Raw genomic sequence first — 18352 nt, forward strand, 5'->3', positions numbered from 1 at the left:
TATTAATACCACATCACCCAGTCACACCAGAATCCTGCTCCAGACTGCCGCCAGTGACTCGGTTTGACCCGAAAGAGGAATTCAGGCCACATGAAATACAATCAGGTGTTGTAGCCACGAGACAAACGACTGAGGGCGAAGAGAGAAAGAGAAGGGCCTCTCACACTGAGAGCACATCAGAGTACCAAATCTAATTAAATATTATTGTTAGAGCACATTTCAGACAACACGACCTCGGGTGCTCTACAGATGTGGTGAAAAACGAGAAAGAAATCAGCTAATAAAACTAAAATGGGATTTGATCTCAACTGTTATATCAGGATTCTTGGCTACCATTTCCACAGGGGGAGAGCTTTTCTCATGGAGACAAATGCCAAATGGTGCTGTGTTCACCGGCTTAATGCGGATTGAGGATGACATTTTTGTAGTTTTGTAGTTTATGTAACAGCACATGAGCACTGCTCTGGCCTAGTCAACATTCGATGTCAACATAGATTTTGGAAAGGAGAAATACTACAGTATAATAAACTACATGGCAAGAAGTAGGCGGACACCCAAACATTTCACTGGACGAATAGCTCATTATTGTGTGCAACATTAAAAAATATTTGTTGTGGCAAAACAAATGCAATTTTTCTGTATTAGTTTAAGAGAAAAGTTGCACCCCAGATGTGTAAAATGAGGATTTGTTTTGTGTCATACAGGCAAGTATCACCACTTCACGTCTAAAAGCATAGCACAATTTGTCAACAAAATCTATAAACACTGTCATTTAAATAGATAAATGACTGATAAAAGAAAACTCCATTTAAGGGGCACAAAATCACATGTTAACATGCTTTAATGTTCAAAAAGCTCTTTATTTTTCTCTTTTCACCCTCTGTCTGAAACCAGAGCCCACATGCTCTGGGCGGCTCTGTTGTGATTGGCCATCGCTTAGAGATGTTCCGCCCCTTAGCCTTGTTGGAGTGCTAGCCAATAGAAGCACAAGTGTTACATAATGAGGTCCCTTTGTTGCAGAAGTAAACAAAGGAATCCAATGGAGAACACCAAAAAGCATAGCCTCTTTAACACAATGCAAATAAAAATGAACCGTAAAAAATAATTCCAACTCTTTTATGAGGTTGCGCCCGATAAAAAAGAACTCCCCAAAACAATAGTATAATTCAAACAGTGCTTTCCAATAGCTTCAGATTGGTCCCTCGTTTTCATATTCGTTAATTTATTAACAAGCTGGCACAGGAACACATCCTTATTAGACTCATGGGATTAATACAGACACGACCAAACATGTCATAATATCAAACGTGCACACCCTCCTCTGCAGGGAGACGATTGCCGGGGGGGGGGAAGGGTTTTGTGGCACAGAAATAAACACTCCTTACTAAAGGCTGCATTCACAACAAATTAGTTTTTTCACTTTAATCGTGTCCACGTGGATAAGAACCATTATTGACAATGTTGCAGATACAAAATACCGTATTAAGCAAACAACCCGAGGTTAAAGACTTTGAAATCTGAGAGGTAAACAACTCCAGGTAAACATCACATCACCTGAGGGCAACAAGAGAGTCAAGGTGAAATGTCACCAGAAGGAAAATGACAACAACTAGAAAATGCAGCTAGAAATTACAGTTGGTGATAAAACCTATAGAGTGAGGCGATGTTTCCAAAAACTGCTGATTAAACCACTAGTGAGTCATGTGACTTTTGTTACGAGCCCCAATTGGCTGTAATTGGTCCAAAGTGTGAAACAAAACAAGCACACAAAAGCAGCATCCTTTACCCCCACAATGACAAACCACACACACACACACACACACACACAGTTTGTTACATAGAATTGAGTGAAATATTTATGTAATGCTTTATATGTGATGGAAAAGGTGTTACGGCACCAGCCACACACACACACACACACACACACACACACACACACACACACACACACACACACACACACACACACACACACACACACACACACACACACACACACACACACACACACACACACACACACACACACACACACACACACACACACACACACACACACACACACACACACACACCACACACACACACACACACACACACACACACACACACACACACACACACACACACACACACACACACACACACACACACACACACACACACACACACACACACACACACACACACACACACACACACTGAAGTGTCACTCAAGAGTGCACAGAAACACATTCGCAGATAGAAATGGACACACACACACACACACACACACACACACAGACACAGACACAGCCAGCATACAGAGCCAGCTCTCGTGAGGCGGCATGTTTGCGTCGCTCACCAGGTCGTCCAGGATGCTGACGGGGAAATCGAACATGCACATCTTGACGGGCTGAGCGAGGGCTCTGTGCAGGCTGAAGAGGGACTTGGCTTCCATGCTGCACACTGACCAAGGCAGCCTCTCCGCCGCTCGCAACAAACATACAAAATAATATTTAAAAATCAAAAAAAGAAAGAAAAAAAAACCCAAGAAGGAACTCCCGCAGCTGGCTGCTCGCTCGCTGTGGCTCTCACCAAACTGCGTGGAATCTGTCTGTACAAAATAAAAAAGGAATCCCTCCACCTCCTCCTCCTCCTCTGTTCCAGCCACCAACAAACCCCCGCACTCCCCTCGTTTCCCTCCCTCTTCCTCTCGTCGCCTTTCCTCCTCCTCCTCCTCCTCCTCCCTGCCTCCCTCACCAGGGAAGGTCTTAACTGTCAGCAGCTGCTCTCGTCTTTCCGTCTTCTGGAAGGTATTGCCCAACAGCGCGGCTTCACTCAGCTGTTGCGCCACGACCGCAGCGTGTTTGCCTTCTCTCTGCTTTTCAAACGTTACAGCTGCAAGTGCTCAGACTTGCCTCACAACTGTACGTGTCTTCCTGGTAAAAAAGAAAGTACCTCGCCAGATGAAATGCAGCAGGTACACAGAGGGGCTTCTGAGTTTCCGTCTTCACTCTCTTCTGCTTCATTATGCTGCAGCGATGTAATCAAGGGGTGAAGGAACGGCTGTGTTTTGCTCCTGCAGTGCCAGACTGTCTGTGTGAGCCCATTAAAGATGAAGCAGGGCTTCTGAGGCTGATGTATGAATCAGCTCATTAATATTGCCGGAAAATGTGGAACCAAATGTTCTCGAGAGTTAGCAGCCCTCATCTGAAAAGTGGTTTCTTTGGTGGATATCTGCTGGGATGCGAAACCAGAGCCCAGTCTGCTCTGATTGGTTAGCTGGCCTGCTCTGTTATATTCAACGGCTAAGAGATGTCCTACCTTTTAGCCTATCACTTACGATGTGTTGGAGCGCTAGCCAATAGCAGCGCGGGTGTTACGAAGTGATGTCACTATGTTGACTACAATTGATGCGTTTCAGACGGGGGGGGGAGTTTGTGGAAGAGAAACTCCCTCTGGAGGGCACACAGGGATTTTAGCCTTTGCAGACCATTTACATGCACATAAACCTATACCACACTACAGGAAAGGGAAACCCAACAAAGCATAGGGCCCCTTTAATACAACCTGTTAAGAAGCTACACTCTGGCCCTATGGTACTGTTTCTAAAGCTCTATTATTTTGACACAAGCGAACATTCATTCTGCTGGTGCAAAACACCTGCTCATGGTTTCACTTCCAACCATCAAGGGTTGTTAGCGGTGGACAGCCAGAAACAATGGGATAAGCAGGAACGAAGACAGTGTGCTAGCTTTCGAAAATGTGTGTAAAAAATATAGGTTTTAAAATATTTCTAAATGGGCGTTGCACATTTTTGTCAGTTAAATAATTAACAAAAATTATGAAGAACATGCAAAGTCAGCTGTCCAAAGTTATCATATATACAAATAGATACGCAAATGTTATAAATAAAGAGTTTTAGATTGCTTTATCAAGTACCAATGTCCAGAACACCATATGAGAAGAGTTGTTTTGGACTTACCAATATGGTGTGTTTACAAACACACGTTGCTCGTCAATGTTGATGTTTTACCAGCCACTCTTTGAATAACCATAGTTTATTTTGGATGGAGAGCAATGCAAATCTACCAGCTAATTTCATATTGGACTAACATATGGCATGTGAATTGGCCTGTTCTAGCTCTATTTTAACTTTCAGGCCACTATTTTTAATAATGTGTATACCTTTGCAGTTTGTGACAGTGTCAAGGTCAATCTTGAGCTTGTCGTGTATTACTTTGGGTCAAAGCTGTAAATCAGACCCATTGGTACCTGACATGTTATTTTTTATCAATGCAGAAATTACTAAAAAAAGCTGAAAATGTTGAAGCTCTCAAGCTGATGAATATAAAACTGTCAAAGATCGTCACATCAAAAGTGCAGAAGTCACACTTCTGAGTGTGGGTCGTCTAGTGCTGCAACAATTAGACGATTTATCAATGAGTTGATAGACTCAAAAATACTATTACCTACAATTTTGTGAGTGATTTTTTACAGAAGAATAACACTGGTTCCAACCTCTTATGTTAATAGTTTTCTTTATTAAATTGAATATGTTTGTGTTTTGAACAGTCCACATTTCCAGACATTTGGAAATGTTTCCATGGCAATAAGGACATTCTCACTTTCTATTTGTATCTTCAGATTTTTTTTATAGCTCATCACTGAGATGAAGCTAATGCGTCCCAGTGGCAGGCTTTTGTCTATTTTTATTGGGCGCAAATTAGTTTTTACTCCTGATTACAGGATGAGTCACCAGCATGCTTTATCGCCAGGAAATAAAAAAACGATAAAACGCCCTGACAATTTTGTTGTCATTTTTGAGACAGATACTGGTCATAAAGTGATAACCAGACAGAACAAATTAAACATCTATTTTCATTGTATGGTAATTTCCATTTCCTGTAGCTAAAATATAATAGATTTTATCCATAAGTCTGCATGGATAAAACGCACATCTTTTGGATGCCTCTCTTTTAATGCCTTCATTTCAACATTCACAATATAGCAACAGTTCAGAGAAATTGTATCGAAATCGCAGAGTAGACATACAGCTATTTTCAAATCGCAGGAGGATCATTTATTAGTTAAATGTGTTAGAGAAACTTTTAAATAAAAAATGTCGCTGCTGCAGAGATGTCTATACACTGGGGTGCACATAACTGGTACGCATGTGCGGCAACAATCTGAAATACATACCATCACTTGTGTCACAGTACTTGGGAAGCTTTTCCAGAAGGCGGTTAGATCACCGGAGGACAGAGTCGGTCTCCGTGTGCACAGACAGGCTGCTTAACGTCGGTCTGTCCAACGGACTTGTGCCAAAACTACGCCAACCGGCTGCGGAGGGAGACTCCGCCCCTTCACTGGAGAACTGCGCTAAAACAGCTGATCACAACATTCACGCTCTGTGGTCACGACATACTCCACTGCTGCCCCCCCCGACTTCCCATAAGTACTCCACTATCACCCCCCATCAAATAACTTTGAGTGGAGCCAGAAGTTGAAGTACCAAACACTGACTCCAGGTACTCATCTGAGTACCTCACTGAGAAAGTGATGTGCACCCCTGTCTATACACATCAGATTGTACGGACAATCCTCACAAAAGATGCATGACCTGTCAAATATATTTATAAATGAAAACGAGAATATTGACGTTAAAATGTGCATCCCCTTGCAAATCATCTTGCAATTGCAACATCAGTCAATGTCAATATTGGCCATTTACTTTTTTGTATTATCGTTCAGCCCTAATAAAGTGGCGCAGGAATGAGTTCTAAACCCGGAAATGAGAAGCATGTCTTGAAAAAGGCAGTTGCTAACAAGTGACTAAATGAGAGACTAAACATCATCAAGCTAAAACATTAGCGGAAATGTTGACGTGAAGTCATGTGACCATGTTGTAGTTTGTTCATAGCCTCATCAGTTATTTACTTCTGGAGATTTCCTTTTCACTTAAAAAAAAAAAAAAAAATCACAAAAGTGCCGCTTATATGTGGAGATTATCTTGCTGAACAAAGCGCGTAAGTATCGTGTTGACCACAGATCTTATTTCCTACATTTGTCAAGGAGCGGTTGTGATGCTATCTTCTGAACAGCCTTTATAAATACGTCATTACTAGTCTACTCTAAAGCAACCTCAATGTTTATTGCAGTAGACGATCCTCCAAAGTCCTCCAGGTAGACTTAAACCATGGAGGTGAGTATGTGACCAATGCTAAATGTTTACAGCCATTTGAGAATTGAAAAAAGGGTTAGGGTTAAATGTTATATCGTGAGCGAGCCCCATGCTTCATTACTTAAAGCCAGTTTAATTGGCGTTTCATCAGGTGCATTTCACTGCATCGATTCAATGGCATCACTATGACTAAGTCCTTCTGTGTGGAAGCTATCACAACACATCAACCCGAGGCTTCTGGGTGCATTTGAACAGACACTAATCCTTTGTCATCACGACACACTGAATACCCCCTGCTGAATGTAGGTGAGGGGTTCACCGCAGCAGGAGTCCATCACCAACACTTTCCTTCCCACTGGACATGAACCTGAAGCCAACCAGCCTCCTGCCAAACCCAGAAAACACTTCAGTCGTCTTGTCGTGCTGCATGTAGGTCACACGGTTTTTAGAAAGGAAGTACGTTTGCTTTGACCTGAAACAAAGCAACAACACATCGGCCTCAGAGCTGTGAAAACATGTCTGCATTTTGTTTTTGTGGGTTTATCTTATCTCACCTATCGCACATGTCCTGCTGCTTTGACCACTTTGCTCCTGTGTTTCATCCTCTTGCAAATGTACTCATCTCGATCTGGGTTAATAGATTGCATAATTAAAAAGGTAGCGATCCTGCATAAAATGTGCATCATGCTCACACATTCCTCATTTTATAGCTTCTCCCTCTTTCACGTGGCTGCTAATATTTGCCTTTTCACTGGACCGTCGCTCTAAATATTTTAAGTCCCGGCCAGTAGTCTGGGGGAATTTGAACGGGGTTACAAAGGCGGAATTCATCCCCGATTCACATGCAAATGATGCTCGACGGCGAGATTTAAGAGTACAGCAGCGAGTGGAGATGAAGTGCTTTCAAATAAAAACAACGCAGACAGTCAAAGAAGGAGAAGAAGGAAGGAGGAAGAGAGCGCAGCTGAAGGGAAAAGAGCACGAGGGCCTGAAACACCACTGGGAACTGCTTTCAGATGCAGAGGCCGTCCCACGGCTGAATACTGTAGAGCCGTCGTCATGGAAACAGGGAGGCAAAGCCGGCTCTTCATAGGGCTATATAAGACCGACTCCCCCCTCCCCCACCTCCTCCTCCCTTCCTCCTTTACAGATACCCAGCCAGGACAGGAAGTCAGACTGTAACCTGCAGCTCTGCTTCCTGTGGGCTGAGACAAAGACAGGACGGGCGGTGCAGGTACAGGACCATCATCTGCATCACCTGACCACAAACTGTAAACACTCATCACCACGCTCAGTGAGATGCTGTCTGGGTAAACGCTGCTTCAACACGATCAGTCCTAAACACCCGAGGACATCAGGCGATAATAATGATGGAGGCACTACTTGTCGTTACATTTAAAAGGGATAGTTTGGATTTTTCAAAGTGTGATGTACTTATCCATGGTCAGGGTATTAATAAAGTAGTTTTTAGAATGCCGGTAAGTTAGAGAAGCAGAATGATAATATTTCATTTTTATCCAGGGGTAAATTGAGTTTCATTTATGTCCATTACAAATAAGCATATTTAAAAAAACATAAGAAGTTAAATTAATAATGTGCAATAAAAAAGAAAAAAAGAAATAATTAAAAAGTCAAAGTAATACTTTTCAATACAAAGACAACATTTAATTTAAAAAAGTATATTTTATAAACATAAGAATTTAAAGTAACATTTCCAATAAAATATCAGATAAAGTGAAATAAAAATATGTATATAGACAAAAATTATATTTATATAAATACAAAGTAAAATGTCCAATACAAGATAAAATAGAATATTTATAGGAATAAGAATTTAAAGTAATAAAAACATCAAATAAACCAAACCTTAATTGAAATGGAATTAAAATGTTTTTATAAACATAAGAAGTTAAAATAAAAATGTGCACATTGTACTACACATCAACATTTATATTATGATATATGGAGTGATTTATTGGTATTATAAGTTACTTTGGTTGGCTGTGATTAACTACATTTACACAATAAACGCAAACTAACCAGCGTCTCATGTTTTCAGAGGTGAAATCACTGTTCTTGTCAACGAAGTCTGGTGGCTTTGGGGAGAGCAAAAATGTGGTTTCCCGTCAGAAGGTTGTCTGACAGCAGCGTACACATATTCTAAATAAAGCAAACACTTAAACTGATGTTCCTTCTTTCAGGGTGGTTAATAGATGTGTTGCTGGTGCCCGTCCGCAGTGGTACATTGCTTAGCTAACGTGCCAATCTTTATCTACTGTAGGCGATGCACTGCCTTTGGATACTGACTTTAGGTACCTCAAAAATAACCCACTTCTGAACTATGCCTTAACACAAAGGTATGCATTCAGTTCAAACAGGAAATCAAATCGAACTCAGTACAGTGAGTGTGTTCAACTGTGCAGCTCTGTGTCTGCTGAGCTCAGATTGCATCTGTGTTTATGTCACCACAGCTGGATTCTTTTGTTCCATTATCTAGCTGCCTTCGTGGAGAAACAGCCTCCAAGTCTCAAAAGTTCAAAAAGTTGAATCTTATGGCAAGTATAATAATATTAAAAGGGGGCCTTGTGTGCTCATTGTCAGGTTCATATTTTGTGCCTCTACTGTGACATGTTGACATGCTTTAATGTTAAAAAGGTCTGTCTGAAACCAGAGCCCAGTCTGCTCTGGGCGGCTCTGTTATGATTCGTCAACGGCATAGAGATATCCCGCCCCTTAACCTATGACGTACAATGGGTTGGAGCACTAGCCCAGCGGTTTTCAAAGTGTGAGGCGTGCCTCCCCTGGGGGGCGCCAGAGAGCTTCAGGGGAGGCGCAGCGTGAGAAAAGAAATAACGAGAAACAGTGAAATCTAGCTAGTTAACTTTATGCAAGCGGCAACATGGATCGATTTTTAGTGAAGTTACCTAAAGTGAGAGAGGAGACAGCGTCTGGCAGAAAACGTCAGCTTTGTTTTGAAATAAAAGTTGTGGCTCAGTCATCGGACATTTATGAGAGAAAATCCCTAATGTCTGAGTGCAAGTGAATGCAGCACAAGATGCGAGCCTTGTAACCCCTCCCCGGCCCTGGCGCGAGCAAGGAAATGTGATTGGCAGCGATTTCATTTGAACGGGACGGCGCATTCGGACCCAAGTACACGGAAGGCAGGAGGTATTTGCGGTCTACAATGACAGAGAAGAGACTGTCAAGTTTGGCTGTACTCAGCATTGAATCAAAACGCACTAAAGCTTTAGATCTTAATAAGTTTGTGAGGCGTTTTGCTGAACAAGATGGTAATCGCCGCATTCAGCTGTTATAGGCATGCCAACTTGATGCTCTGCTCTCGGATGACTCGATGAGCAGAAACAACTATTAAGAAGATGACCTTACGTGTGTAAATATATTTTTTTCTTTGTGGGGGTCTGTGGGCTTTCCACTGGATAATAATACCCCTGCATTATAGCAACAACAATAGTAATAATAATAATAATAATAGCAATAATAATTGGGAGGGGGGGCGCAGCTGTTATTATGTTCTCTGAGGGGAGGCTCACCTTCCCACACTTTGAAAACCCCTGTGCTAGCCAATATAAGGGCAATTGTTACATAGTGATGACATGTTACAAAAGTAAACAAAGGAGTCCAATGGAGGCGTTTCGGACAGGGGGGGGAAGTATGTGGGAGAGAAACTCCCTCTGGAGGGAACCTTAGGATTTTAGGAATGATCCTTTTTAGAAAACACTCGGGAAATTAAGTTAAAAACGGTGACTTCAAGATTTTTTGTTTAAACATGTTTTTCGTAATGCATGAATTAAGATCTGTGGTTGACACAAGCTGAATAAATGTTCTACGGTTTTGCTCTACGATATAAAATATGTCTGTAATTGCCCTACTCAGAATCTCCAAAGCATCTATGCGTCATAAAAACTTTTACTAAAAAAAAACAGTGACTAAATGACACTACCAAGCGTCATCATGCCAACAGGAGTCAGTCTTTAGCTTAGCGCTGGTGATGTGACACCACGCCACTGGGATGTCTTTCATTTCTAGCCTAGCTTTTTATTTCTGCCGATGGCATTGACCCAGAAAAATTATATAATTGTGTTAATATGTGGAGATTATCCTGCTGAACGAAACGTGTAAGCATTATAAATGTGTGTTGGCCACAAAGCTTATTTTACATAACATACTTTTCCCATCCAATGGCATAAAACCATTTAACATTGTATTGCTTTTTGTCGAAGGACCCCTAGCGATGCTAACTTCCAGGTCTGCCTACAATATGTCATCCGTACACCAGTCCATTGACACGACTGCACATGATTACAAAGTCTACAAACACACACAAATCTGATTCGGTAACACAGAAATTACAAACATGGATAGTCGGGGAAAACAAGAAAACAAATGAGAGCCGAACAAATGTCCAACAGAGATATAAAGCAGAGCAAAACAGTTTGACATTGAAATACTCAGCATCAAGTCCAAATACAACGCTGTTCCTGCTTTTTGCAACACTGTTCAGACATTCCTCCGCAGTACAAAAATGCTTTTGACAAGGCATTTCAAGGACAGGCCATTCCTCCATACACACATAACTATTAATGGCAATGCTACAGAAAAAAAGCCCTCTGGACTGAAGTGGAGAAAAAATGTCTGATTCTTGTCACATTCCATCAGACAAAGAAGTCAGATGTGCTTGGGAGTGAAGTCAAGCTTCAACAACATAGAGGTTTCTGGAGTGCCATGCAAAAAATGGGAGCAACAGAGAGGCTTACAGCTTTATCTACATTTCATTTCCTGCGATAGTAGGAGAAGAGAAAAGGCAGATAAATGTTTCAAAAGAGGATAACCATCAATAATACCAGCGAGAGGAAACAGGATTTAGGTGGGGGGGGGGGGGTGGGGAAGAAGAATGAGAAAAGGTTGTTTACAGTGGAATCCACAGTTGGTGCTCTGTCTGTGTGTGTGTGTGTGTGTGTGTGTGTGTGTGTGTGTGTGTGTGTGTGTGTGTGTGTGTGTGTGTGTGTGTGTGTGTGTGTGTGTGGTGTGTGTGTGTGTGTGTGTGTGTGTGTGTGTGTGTTCAAAAGGCCCTTTTAAATATAGTATAGGCGAGGGAAAGCCTCACATCTCTCAATGGAGGCTCAGCGGTGACCTTTGACACTTGTTTTGATAAATGTTTAAGTTTTATATAGAGGTAAATTAACACTATTTCGATAATCGATTCATCATTTCAGTCATTTTTTCAAGCAGGAAAAACAGACAGAAAGTGGTTGCAAATACACACTACTACATTTGTAAGGGTCATAAGAAGAAAGAAAACTCCACTGAACCATTATGTACACTTCAAACACTATCAGCTTTGCATGGCCTGGATATGCACGGAATATTCAGTTGCGCTGTGTCTCAATTCCTACACTTCCCTTGAATACGCCTTTTTTACGAGTGGGAAAAAAGTCTGTCACTCAGGGCAGTATTAAACTATATATAATCCAGGGGGCGGTATTGCGCCTAAAAGCCAGCCGCCCGTAAATAACGAATGAAGAACAAGAACAAAACACAACAAAACTAACACAATACATGAAGAAGAAAAGATAGCAGCTACGGCGAGTTCACACAACACACAGGAGCTAGAAGACCCACCTGCTTCTTTTAAATCAGGTGTGTGGGAACATTTCGGGTTCCCTGTGGACTACAACAATGATGGGGTGCGAGTTGTGGATCGGACGAGGACGGTGTGTCGGCGTTGTTCGACAGCGGTGCGGTATGCTGGTGTTAACACGTCAAACATGCTCAATCACATCCGAGTCAGTCTCAGTCCCCAGCCAGAGGGTTTTCTCGACGGCAGGTGACGTAGTTACCGCCCACAGATCTGCCCTCACTACTGACAACGTAGACAAACTCATCTTTTTGAAGAACAACTTGAAAATAGAGTAAAGCTTGAGTACCTTTATTTAGGCATAATGCTCACACACTCACAAGTTAATTACACATGTTAGACATTGCTCCTAAAGGTACAGATTTTATTTTGTTTTATATTTATCATTGTATTTATTTTATATTTTGACATCAGGAGATACAGTTCTGTATTGCCTTTTATTGATTGTGATTCAAACACTTTCTTATTATTTATTTTAATATTTTCAAGTGTGTGTGTGTGTGTGTGTGGTTTGTTTTTAACTGTGTAATACAGTTAATGATTCCAAATGTTAGAGTTCCTTATTTTCATACCAAAACTTGCACTACTGTTATGCATTTGGGACTTTCTTTTCCTTTTCCTTGTTGTACCGAAACCGTACCGAACCGTGACCCCCAAACCGAGGTATGAACCGAACCGTGACTTCTGTGAACCGTTACACCTCTACTATACAGTAGTGGTACATTTATGAAATTATGAAAAAAACAAACATATATTCATATATAGTTCATTTGTATAGTGCTGTGTTCCCAGGAGCAACTGCAATCATACTATTTCCATTATGTAGCCAATGATAGTGATCCTTGGTTGTAAGTAGTGTCCAGCATTCCAACGAAGTACAGCAAGTGCTAAAACAAACTGTCATGGTGGCCAAATAGGGGTACTACAGTTTGGTCTACATGATGCTATTGGGCCCAAAAAGGCGCTAATACTTAAAGGGGACCTATCATGCAAAATGCACTTTTTGATGTCTTTTATACGTAAATATGTGTCCCCGGTGTGTCGGGGAACTCACGCAGCGTCAGAAAATAAAACCCTTTCTCTTTTCCTCCGTACCCACATCTTTTAAGAATGGGGGTACAACGAGCAGATACAGATGTGCTGCCGATATGACGTCAAATTGGCGGTGGGCCCACAGAAAGTTGCCATCAGAAACAATGCCTGACATGTTTTGGACGTAATCTCCTATTTGTTTACATTAGCAAACCTCGCTAACACTCAGAGCTAATCTGTACCGTAGAGCACATGTGTTTAAAAAGCAGGATATAAAAAGGGAACTCACCTTGTGGTAAACCTGCAAGAGAAAAAGCATTTTTGAGCTCCATACTGTTTCAGAAATAATCCTTGAAGTGGTTTAGAACAGGGTGGCATATTATCACAGCAGAATTTAACTTTATCTCCGGTAGAATTCTGATCAGGCATTAGCTTTTTTTTTTTTTCAAGCTAAGGACCCAAAATCTGCGTTTCTCTAACAGGGCTGGAATAAAGGGGTATGAGCAGTATGATTAAATTCAGTAAATGATCTAGCTATTAAATAACAGGGTTCAACACCAGTAGTAGCAAAGGTAAAAACAATATAGTTCTCATTCATAACACTCCGTTCGATGTCTCACTATGGGATGCGCCTCATCGCGGAGCAAACAGAAGCATCAATCTCATTACGCCAATCCTGATTGGCTGGTGATCTTGACGTCAGCGTCAGGGAAATCACCCCCTATAAGTAGCTTGCGCCACGACGCATGCGTCATTCAAACACCTCTTCTCGCTTCAGAGCACATCTCTACAGTAGCCGGACAAGCTTAACGACTTCGCCCTTCTCTTCCCCGGAAAGTAAGGTAGGTCTGATTTTGCATGATTCACCAAGCAGGAACCCCACGCTGCCAGCAAAGTCGGACCGATTTCAGTCGACAATGACTGAACGGTCCTACAAAGCTGCAGCGTTGTCCGCCAGGGCTCTGAATGTGTCCTCGCTGCTAACCGCTCACCAAGCGGAGCTCTGCGAGGACCTGTCGGGTAACCCGGGGGCAGCCACTCTGGACGAGATGGCAGCGGTCACGGATATTTGTCTCTGTGTCCAACGCTGCGCCGTCCAGGCCACGGGCAAGGCAATGGGGATCATGGTGGTGCAGGAAAGAGCGAGATGGCTCAACCTCACCAACCTCCCAGACCGGGAAAAGGAAGATGTGCTGGATATGAATTTTCGGCTCCGCTCTCGCCTCCACGCAAAGGAGGTGCGAGTCGAAAAAGAAGGAGGACAAGGCACTCCACCTCTGCCTCCCTCGAAGGGTCCAGCCGCTGCCGAAGCAGCAGTCCTTCGCAGCAGCAGTCCTTCGCCCAAGCTGCCTCGAACCCTGCTCGGTTTAAAGCACCGAAGACGCAGAGGTCGCAGTCCGCCCGAGTCCCCAGCCCAGGCTGGAGACAAGGGCGAGCTGGCCTAGAAAATCTCCGGTTCCGGCTGCAGCTCAGGCGCAGCCAACCCAGAATTTCGGCCAACAGTCGAGGAAGAAGAAGTGAGCGGCGTGACAGCCCCTCCTTCTCCCCTCTGTGACAGAGCTGGAAGTCCACGGTTCCCCAGCTCTAGATGTGTTCCCGCCGCCTTGAGAGATGCCTCAACACCATCCTCAAGTCCGCACAAACACATGTCACACATTGGTTGATTTTTCTGTCATAAAACATTTGCCGCTGACGCATCCAGGCTTCAGGCCGAGGGCGCAGCTCAAAAAAATGAAAAGAAAAACAATAAAACCAATAAACAGCCCGTCAACTGTTCCCCTTCTGAGAGCAGCTACGGCATCTCTCAAAAGGCGGATTACAGGCGGGTCTGTGAAGGCACCACCGCCATGCGCAGTGCCGGCTGGGGCTTTAAGGGCACGACCGTCATGCGCATGCGCAGTGCCGGTGGGGATTGTCGGAATCGGGCACCACTGTGTTCAGACACTAGAGGGCCCCATAACACAACAAATAGAGACTCAGAGGGGAGGAGATGTGACATCTCCACTGGCTCTAAGGAGCATGCAGTGGAAGATGCTCACATCATCTGCTTGGGTTTTCAAGACAGTAACACGGGGCTACAGACTCCAATTCGCTGTCACCCCTCCTCGCTTCTCGGGCATTCTGCATTCGCAGGCCCGAGGAGAGTCAGCCCTCATTCTGGAGAGAGAGATTCTCTCACTCCTAGAAAAGAGGGCTATATCTATTGTACCCGCCGAGCAGAGTCAGGGCGGCTTCTATTCCAAGTACTTCCTCGTTCCCAAACGGGGAGGGAACGGAATTCGGCCAATACTTGATTTGAGGGCTCTGAACAAATATCTAAAAAGATATAAGTTCAGAATGCTCACTCACACATCTCTGCTGCGGCTCGTGCGACAAAACGACTGGTTTACATCAGTCGACCTGAAAGATGCGTATTTTCACATCCCAGTATATTACCCACACAGGAAATATCTGAGATTCGCATTTCAGGGGATCTGTTATGAATACAGAGTACTCCTCTTCAGTCTGTCTCTCAGTACAAGGGTGTTTGTACGATGTACGGAAGCCGCGATAGCCCCGTTAAGACAACAGGGTATTCGCCTGGCGACCTACCTGGACGACTGGCTGCTTCTCGCACAGTCGGAGCAGGAGGCTGTTACGCAGACAAATGTCCTCGTAAAGCACCTGCTCGACCTGGGTTTCATAATAAATACAGAGAAGAGCATGTTGTGCCCCGCGCAGACTATACTCTTCCTGGGTTTACGCCTGAACTCGGTGCCCTTTTCAGCTCGCCTGTCAGCGGAAAGAGTGAAAGCTTTCAGAGCTTGTCTCGCTCTTTTCCAGCTGCGCAAACATGTTCTCTTCAGATCATGCCTGCGATTGCTGGGGCTCATGGCGTCAGCCATCCTGGTCGTACGACTGGGACGCTTACACATGAGGGAGTTTCAGCGCTGGGTGGCCGCCCTAAAACTAAACCCTAAAGAGTGATGTTACTGTGAAATGCGTAATGGCACTGCGCCACTGGCTGCACCCGACTTTTCTAGTACGAGGTGTGCCTATGGGTGCTGTCTTTTCACGGAAAGTGGTCACCACGGACGCATGTCTGACAGGTTGGGGAGGTATTTATGAAGGTCGCCCGGTGAGGGGTCTCTGGAGCAGAGACCTCCAGCGGGCGCACATAAATTACCTGGAGCTTTTAGCGGTGTTTCTCACCCTAAAACGCTTTCTGCCTTTCCTCAGGGGACATCACGTCCTCGTGAGGACAGACAATCCGACCACAATATCGTATATTAACCGCCAAGGGGGTTTGCGTTCTCTCCAGTTACACACACTGGCGCGCAAACTTATCCTATGGAGCGGTAGACGTCTCCTCTCCCTGAGAGTGACGCACGTACCGGGAGTGATGAACCTCGGGGCAGATCTACTGCCAGAGGTACACCACTTTACGCAGACTGGACTCTACATCCAAGGATTGTGAGCCAGCTGTGGGTGCATTATGGCAGAGCCGCGGTGGATCTGTTCGCATCGAAAGACAACGCTCAGTGTCAGCTGTTCTTTTCGATGCGCGATCTAAATGCACCGTTAGGCGTGGATGCACTCGCGCACGATTGGCCCCCGGGCCTTCTGTACGCGTTCCCACCCCTGGCTCTGATACCCCCAACTCTGGCCAGAGTGAGAGAGCAATGCCACACACTTATTCTGATAGCTCCGCACTGGCCAGCTATGTACTGGCTAGCGGAGATATATCAGCTGCTGTCCAGGTAGCCGTGGCAGCTCCCACTACGCAGGGACATACTGTCCTACACCCACACCCAGAGCGCTTGGCTATTTGGGCTTGGCCCGTGAGTGGTACAATCTGAATACAGTGTAACATGAAGCTGACCCTGGCAGCTGCCAAGCGAGCCAGTGGCACTCATGCGCTATCTGTACACTCCTAGCAGTGCTGGGCACCTAGTTGAGTCAGAGCTCTACCTGTTAAAGTTCTGGTTGGTTCGGTGATTTTCGAGATAAGCTCGTCTGGCAATACGGGAGCTACAATTTCCCATAGTGAGACATCGAATGGAGTGTTATGAATGAGAACTATAGGTTACTTACGTAACCCCAGCACTCAGAGTAACATGAAGTGAGATGTCTCACCAGACGGCCCTCCTTGCTATGGTGAAGCGAGAAGAGGTGCTTATTTTTGAATGACGCATGTGTCGTGGCGCAAGCTACTTAAAGGGTGGGTGGATTCCCTGACGCTGACGTCAAGATCACCAGCCAATCAGGATTGATGCTTCTGTTTGCTCCACGATGAGGCGCATCCCATAGTGAGACATCTCACTTCATGTTACTCTGACACTGGGGTTACGTAAGTAACCTATAGTTTATCTTGATTGCTATAAAATCAGTTAATGTATTGTTGTTATTTGTTTTAATCTTATTCATTAAAAATGTGCCTTTTTTTTATTCAAGCCAATATTTTAAGTTTTTTGTAATTGAAAGTTATTTGTTTGTCTTTTCAATTTATAATTAATAGGAAACGTGTCTAAAATGTACTCATAGTGTAAACATATTTGTTTATTATGTAATTGTTTTACAGTTTTAAAGCAACCTTTTTTTTTAACCTTAAACCTTTAACCTTCTGATGTTTTGTCTTTTCTAATCTAAATGTTATGTTATTGTTGCACATTTTTATAAATAAATTTAAAAAAGCATGGAATTTATTTTTGGCTGATTCTGATTTTTCCATGTAGCTCATATATTTAATTTGACAGTTTTAGTCTTTTATTCATGGACAAGACTATAAATTACCCGGTTTGAAGTCATTCTCCATCACTCTACATGTCTAGGCCTCCATGCAACAATAGTGCATGGTTATCGTTGACAAAACCGTAATAAAAGGCGAAAAAGGATTAAAAAAGAACAAATCCATAGTTGTATCAGATACAAGCACAAAGAAGGTCAAATTAACACCCTAATCACCCAATATGCAAATGAGCTCAGGTGTGCATTTTAAATATGAACCCAGCTACTGCAAAAATCATTTCTTACCTGTTTTTCCAGCATGATCATTCTCTCAGTATCATGACCTTCATGGAGTGTTTGTACATGCGAGTTCACCGTTCAGACCTTTTCTGTCGGCATCTTGTTCTTCACGGATAAGGGAGAAAAATGTATAAATAATAATAATACAAAACAATGGTTTTGATGCTAACTAGCTTTGACGCTGAGGAGACTAGTAGACAGCTAGTGTTCTTTATCCTTGAGAGAAAATGTCTTCACTGGCTCCAGCATGTCTCGACATCCATATAAAAAGAAATTAAGGGGTGTTTATTCATGGAGGAAAAACACCACATCGGTAAGTGAACGGGGAGGGGGGGAACAACCAAGGGCTAGTTAGCTGTGGGCTAGCTAATGTTAGCGTGCTAGCCAGCTAAACCTCAGCGATTATCATTTTTGTATTTGTCTCCTCCTGCTGCCTTCATCCATCGGCGCTCCTCTGCCTGCCTCCACTCAAAAACACAACCGAGGAGTCT

The 18352-nt window shown here is 43.5% G+C and overlaps 1 protein-coding gene across 2 annotated transcripts in view; it reads right to left on the reverse strand.

Annotated features, from left to right (window-relative positions):
- Positions 1-18352, reverse strand: part of LOC117453132 (ral guanine nucleotide dissociation stimulator-like) — a 98032-nt gene that overhangs the window by 79505 nt on the left and 175 nt on the right. The window contains exon 2 of one of the 2 annotated variants that reach the window (XM_071204334.1): positions 17868-17966. In XM_071204334.1, the coding sequence (XP_071060435.1) occupies positions 17868-17888 (21 nt within the window). In that variant the 5' untranslated portion in view covers positions 17889-17966. Of the gene's footprint in view, positions 1-2344; positions 2656-17867; positions 17967-18352 lie in introns of those variants that run through there. The other variant, XM_034092012.2, reaches the window with a different exon arrangement.

This window comes from Pseudochaenichthys georgianus, chromosome 9, assembly GCF_902827115.2.
Source record: "Pseudochaenichthys georgianus chromosome 9, fPseGeo1.2, whole genome shotgun sequence".
In the NCBI taxonomy this organism is placed as follows: Eukaryota; Metazoa; Chordata; class Actinopteri; order Perciformes; family Channichthyidae; genus Pseudochaenichthys; species Pseudochaenichthys georgianus.